General features: G+C 39.1%; 1 protein-coding gene across 1 annotated transcript; it reads left to right on the top strand.

Moving 5' to 3' along the window:
* Nucleotides 1-1,939: 1,939 nt before the first annotated feature.
* On the top strand, nt 1,940-6,731 carry tph1a (tryptophan hydroxylase 1 (tryptophan 5-monooxygenase) a). Its single transcript, XM_026311069.1, has 11 exons — nt 1,940-2,044; nt 4,131-4,265; nt 4,431-4,614; nt 4,703-4,803; nt 4,901-4,968; nt 5,061-5,257; nt 5,353-5,488; nt 5,581-5,707; nt 5,816-5,911; nt 6,174-6,307; nt 6,454-6,731. Exons 1-11 carry the CDS (start codon nt 1,955-1,957, stop codon nt 6,626-6,628), a joined length of 1,443 nt encoding a protein of 480 aa, XP_026166854.1. The 5' UTR covers nt 1,940-1,954; the 3' UTR covers nt 6,629-6,731.
* Nucleotides 6,732-6,790: the final 59 nt, after the last annotated feature.

The raw sequence follows: 6,790 nt of genomic DNA, 5'->3' as shown, positions 1-6,790 counted from the left end.
CAACTCAGTGACTGGGCTTCATGCAAGGAAGAGTTCATTACTGAATCGTGAACAATACCATGGACATAACAGTTGGTAGGTTTTTTCTTTCCTTTCTCTTTTATCTCTAAAGAACCAACACACAATACCTATTCTAGGAAAAGAATGCAATGTTGGTCTATGAATTAATTATAAGGTTAACACAGTACCACAGTTAGCCGTGTCTCATGTTCACTGACGTATTCTGGCGTCATTAGATTTCTGCAGGACTACAGGAAGAATTTTCCTGAAAAAAATGCTATTTATTTTCCTGTCAGAGGAAAGAGAGAAATGTTGGTAGTAGTCCAGGTAAAATCTTAATACAGAATAAAGCAGCCGGTGCCAAAACTCCTTAGATTTGTCAGCTCAATAATTCTATTCAAATGTGTTTTTGTTATTAATGTAATGGTCAATGATCCCATTGTTAAAATACAAGCTTATAAGTTAGAAAAGTGTGAACATCACTGTTTCCCAGGTGAACAATGCACTTAAACCAATTAACAATCTAAAAGCTAGTGATATTTAATATACTGTCATAGTAAATAGTAAAGTGGCATATCAAAATAAATGATTAAATGATTTTGATCATTCAATCAACTAACTAATTAGTTAGTTCATTAGTTTGTTCAGTTGTGATTTCTATTAGAAGGACATCAGAAACAAACACTGACTACTAAGAGTTTTTGTAACTGTGTCTATTTATGGCCAGTTTTAAGATAATTGCTAAGTGTGATTAACACTAGTTACTAATTCTGAACAGAGGTTGTGCTTTGTTGCTCAGGCAATGTATATTGCATTTGTGCATTTAAGGAGGGATAAGGAGCTTAACAGTCAGGTAAACATGGCCACTCATACTTTTCTGTATGCATACTGGAAAATGTAGTCAGAGTGTTGGAAAGACTGTAAAGAACACTATAACACAGACACCCACAATATTAGCAGTGAATTCCACTTATATGAATTCCTCCTTTTTTGTCGGGTTTTACCATTCTGCAACATGACTGATAGTACAATAAAACAGCTCTGCCTAATGGAGAAAAGGAAAAGAAGGAAGTTTCCTTCACTGCCCCTTCAGTTGTGTAAAGCATGTGCTCATGTCACGAGTGACAGGGGCCAGGACCACCTGAGACAAACATGTGCATAAGCCACATGTATCACTGCACTAAGGCTGTGAGAAGCTAAAGCTTACAGAACAATTATCTGCTAAAAGTAATGAGGTTTCTCTTAGCTTCAGTGGTCCCTCATCTGATTCTACTTACAGAGGCCTATAAAACCTTTTCCCACTAATTGTCTAGATCATTGTAAAAGATTGATTGTGTTGCACAAATGCAAAGATTCAGATTCTTTCTGCTATTTGCCCCAGAAACCCAGAGTTGTAATACAGAGAAACAAAGGCAGGTGGGCTACTCCTGAATCCTCCTAAAACCTCACCTCTTAGTCAGTGTGTCAGCAAAAGCATCCAGTGTGTCAGCTAACAAGCAACTACTGGTGCCAACATAAGGAGTTCTGGATTTCAAGTAATTAAAACGAAATTATAATAAATTCCTTATAGTGAATTATAAGGTCTGCATCCAAATCATACGGATTCGAACTCAGCATGATGGGTAACTGCTATATATGGGTCTAACATAACAAAACACAGGAATAATTCCAGTGTTATATCTTTTCCTGACAATGGAAGCTGTTTTTGGGCCTTTAGGTGAAATAAAAGATACCCCTTCTCCCAATGACGTGAGCGCTGCTGCTCTTTTTCATTTGATGCTGTGGCTGAGATTATTGCCCCCACCTCATGTGTCTCTCTGCGGTTAAATAGCAAAGCGCGCTGCCTCTCGGGGTAGACAGCTCACTTACAGTGGAGGCAAGAGCAACATCGACCTTCCCCCCCAAGAAACAACAACAACAACAAAAAAAAAAAAAAAAACAGCGGCGCTTTAACATGTACTCAAACAAAACCGAAGGACCACGAAGAGGAAGATCCTTTGACTCCATGAACATTGGCTTTGAAGAAAAGCTGCTGAACAATGAGGTAAGAACTCAAATAAAAGAGTCAAACAGTTATTACCAACCTGTGAGTGTTTGGTCGTGTGATCAGAGCTTGCGCGCTGAAGTTTTCCTCTGATATTTTATTGCTCCTACTTCTTTTGGAGAGTGATGTAGAGATGGCTCAGGTCATCTCGACGAATAAGCTTTCACTTTGTCGTCAGTGCAGATTAATTTAAGCGGTTCCTACTGTAACTTACGTCAAAGGGTTAAGAGGGTTAAAGATGTATACCTTAACTTCATGCCATAAAAGCGTCGCTACGCCTTTCACTGATCTCCACGGTAAAAGTCAGGTGCTATTAACGCATGGAAAAGGACCCAGAGAGGAGACAGGGGGCCTCCGAGGCCAGTGATGTATTCTCATAAACTCTTCAATCTTACAGGCCTTTTGTATTAATTTGCAGAAATTTGTCTCTATAGCGACAAACTTAACATCATGTTAAAAGTTGTAAAATGTTCAAGAAAAAGAGGTAGAACAACAAAATCCTAAGCAAAAACAGGGAACAGGTCTAAGACAAAAATAATGTTATATGGGTGTCTGTACATTTTGCAGTTTAACACAGCTTTTTTCAAAATACAGTTTAGTCCTATTTTGATGATGACACATGTATTGGAAAATATTGTCAGAAATTTAGGCCGAAGGTTTAATAAATAAATGCGCAGCATAACGCTCAGTGTGAGAAACAGGAGCGCCTGTATCACATCAACTAAATCGGTTTACGCTGTTAATAGACTTAGCTGTGTATTAAAACGTAGAGTAATTCCATTCATTTTATTAACATTTATACTAAAATGAAGTGTAAAGCAGCGTGTGCTCTATGTGCCAATAGGAAAAAGAGACAAATATTTCATGCGTCAAATCAGCCCACTCTGCAGTTTTAAGAATGATTAAACGCTGGCTACTGTCTGGTAAGGTTTAAACATACAGGGGGCTAATAATAGCCCACACCGCGGTCAAAATGAGATTGCAGTAAGGCGATTCTTTGAGACAGACACAGGTTCATCTTCATTAAACCAAGACGCAAAGAGTTGACCCCAGACAGCGTCCTGATTCAGTCTCCAAGCACTAATGCTTTCAGGGATACTACCGACCAGGGTCCACCCAAAACGGATCTGCAGCGCGGTCTTCACAATACTCGAAGGGCGAAATACGGTAGGAAGTAACTGAACTAAATTGAACTGATTCTTTTCAGCGGACCGCTATTTCACTCAATCCTCCCTAATCAGATTTATTTATCAGACAGTGTTGAAAAGCACTTTTTTTGGGTCTAACTCGTAGTAGGTCTACGAGAAAACCCTGTTGTCAGCCAAAAGACATAAGTTTTTCTGTGCCGTTCGCACGTTGTAGTCCTGCTACCGAAATCTGAAGCAGGATTACGAGATTTTTCCCCTGGCGTGCGCAGCACGCACAGCCGTGCGTCAACGTGACAGCGCTCTCCGAGGTGCTGAAATAGACACGCGGGTTAGAGGTCACTCATATCTGTATCTACTGCATTTGCTTTGCTTTTTGTCAATATGCATGTAAAGAAACAACCCATGCTTGTTTTTAAAGGCGCACTTCTTACTACTTGCAAGTGATGCAGGATCATCAGCTTACACAGAGTGTGTTTAAAGGATTTTTGAATGGCTAAATGTTTCTACGTGTTTAGAAGTTGTGCATTCACAGCTTTACCTGTCCTGAGATATGGTTCAGTCAGGGGAAATGCATCGTGTGAGCTTGACTTGAAATTAGGTCAAATTATTAGGTATCTAGTAATTAGGTATAATTATTTTTCCTGCATTTTTACAATACGACATACTTATTAGTGAATTTATGCAACACAGAACAACAATTTGCTATACAGTGCTCTATTCTAATTATTCACACCACATTTCTGAAATATTATATTACTTTAAGGATCTAATATAACAACACATTTCTCTACAATTTGCAGATGAACTCATAGGCATTAAAAAGAATTGATGAAAATTATAGACTATCCCCTCATATGACTATCAGGAGTGCCACTATTTTTTGCGGAATGTACAGAAATATACAAAATTTTAAGACTATATTTTATTGCTATTTTCAGATAAACAAATCAACCTTCACAAAAATTGAAGAAAACGCTGAAAAGAACAATACATCAGAGAAAGGGAGAGCAACGATCATCTTTTCCCTCAAGAATGAAGTGGGAGGACTTGTAAAGGCACTGAAACTCTTCCAAGTATGGACAAAGTTATATCATTTTTTCCCCCCTTAAATATCTTTTAAGTATCCACCCTTGAACTTTTCACTGGATGTGTTTGGATTTTACCGAAGTTAACCTACACATGATAAAGAAAATATAGATAATATAAGGCATAAGATATATTCTTCTTGTTTCTTGTAGGAAAATCATGTTAACCTTGTACATATAGAGTCCAGGAAATCCAAAAGACGCAACTCTGAGTTTGAGATATTTGTGGACTGCGACAGCAACCACGAACAACTGAACGAAATCATCCAGTTGCTTCAGAAGCATGTGAACGTGGTGGATATGGAGCCTCCAGATAACTCCTGCCTACTTGAGGAAGGTAGGGCACCAAATGAAATGCTGCTGACATACAGTATCCTATGAAACTTACTTAACCATGATAATTTTTTTCCTTCTTCTCTTCTCAGATATGTGCAATGTACCCTGGTTCCCAAAGAAAATTTCAGACCTGGACAAGTGTGCTAACCGTGTCCTGATGTATGGCTCTGAGTTGGATGCTGACCATCCAGTATGTAGACCAAAAGAAACCTGTTTGTATTTACTTTAAAATACAAACCCTTTATATTTAAAGCCCTGTAAAATCTTTGTACGTTTCTTTCCATCAGGGTTTCAAGGACAATGTCTACAGGAAGAGGAGAAAGTATTTTGCTGATCTCGCCATGTCTTACAAACAGTATGTTTCTGTTGTATATTTTAACATTTATTTGGAGATTCTGTTTAGTTTTTACTTGACTCTTAAAGAGGTTTTTTTTCCTGGAATTTCAGTGGAGACCCGATTCCATATGTTGAATTCACAGAAGAAGAAGTTAAGACCTGGGGTGTTGTGTACAGGGAGCTTAACAAGCTGTACCCCACCCACGCCTGCAGGGAATACTTGAAGAACCTGCCACTGCTGTCCAAATACTGTGAATGTCGGGAGGACAATATCCCTCAGCTGGAAGACGTCTCACGCTTCCTTAAAGGTAGGGTGTAATTTTTGTAATGAAAACAGCTTCTTTGCTAAGCTTCTTTTTTTCACCTTCTGTAAATGTGAGGTTCAAACATCTTATCGTTTCAGAACGTACTGGATTTACCATCAGACCTGTGGCAGGTTATCTCTCCCCGCGTGACTTCCTTGCTGGTTTGGCCTTTCGTGTTTTCCACTGTACCCAGTATGTGCGGCACAGCTCTGACCCCTTATACACCCCAGAGCCGTGAGTAATATACAGTGCTCTATTTAAAAAAATAAGACTCCATGTGATACAGTGATATTAGATCTAACATTCTGTGGTCTTTTATCATCTAGGGACACATGCCATGAGCTGCTGGGTCATGTCCCGCTGTTAGCAGAGCCCAGCTTTGCACAGTTTTCTCAGGAGATTGGTCTTGCTTCACTTGGGGCTTCTGATGACTCAATTCAGAAACTGGCCACAGTGAGTGACACTGACACAGGCACACTAGAAATGCTTCAGTCATTCTAAATTCAGTAATTATAGAATATTGGTATAATGGTATAATTGTTATTCTCTTTTGTGTTACAGTGCTATTTCTTCACGGTGGAGTTTGGCCTATGCAAACAAGAAGGGCAGCTGCGAGCATATGGAGCAGGACTGCTGTCATCCATCAGTGAGCTTAAGGTAAATACATTTAATAGGGCCACTTCTGAAAAGACTGGTCACTTTGGGTTATAATTGAGCTGTTTTTTGTTCATAATCTTGATATAATCTATGCCAAGACATAGTAAAGAAACTACATAATCATGGTAAATGAATTGCATAATTTCTCCTATTGATCCTCCCTTTCAAATGAAATAACTAAGTATTGATGAATTGTTAATTAAATGACCAAACTGTGTGAGTACAATGTTTGTAGCATTTGTTCTATGCTTCTCTCTTATAGCACGCACTCTCCGGTCATGCAAGGATAATGCCTTTCGACCCCAAAGTTACATCCAAACAAGAATGCATCATCACGACATTTCAGGATGTCTACTTTGTGTCTGACAGCTTTGAAGAGGCCAAAGTCAAAATGAGGTAGGCTTGGTTGTTTGGTAATAATAAACAGCAATTTAACATAAGATATCTTAACCTTATAATCATCTACAAGTTACAACATATTTTATTAAAGAATTATATACCTACCACATATTATTTTAATGATGATATTACTGTTATTTCAGGGAGTTTGCCAAGACCATCAAGCGTCCCTTCACAGTCCGATACAACCCTTACACCCAGAGTGTGGATGTGCTGAAAGACACTCCCAGCATCAACACCGTTGTGGAAGAGCTTCGACATGAGCTTGACATCGTTGGTGACGCCCTCAGTCGGCTGAACAAGCACCTGGGTGTCTGACTACCCAGACCGTAGTTTAACTACCTACAATCCAATGACACCTGCCCCCAAACACCGTTGTAGGGATACTGCTTGTGTATCACCCTGTGTCACTACAACGAATGTCCACTGCTTTTGATAAAATGCGCTGTTGTCTCCACTGCATGGTTTATGGCATATACA

Source organism: Mastacembelus armatus, chromosome 6, assembly GCF_900324485.2.
Source record: "Mastacembelus armatus chromosome 6, fMasArm1.2, whole genome shotgun sequence".
In the NCBI taxonomy this organism is placed as follows: Eukaryota; Metazoa; Chordata; class Actinopteri; order Synbranchiformes; family Mastacembelidae; genus Mastacembelus; species Mastacembelus armatus.
This window is presented reverse-complemented; position numbering and strand designations above follow the sequence as displayed.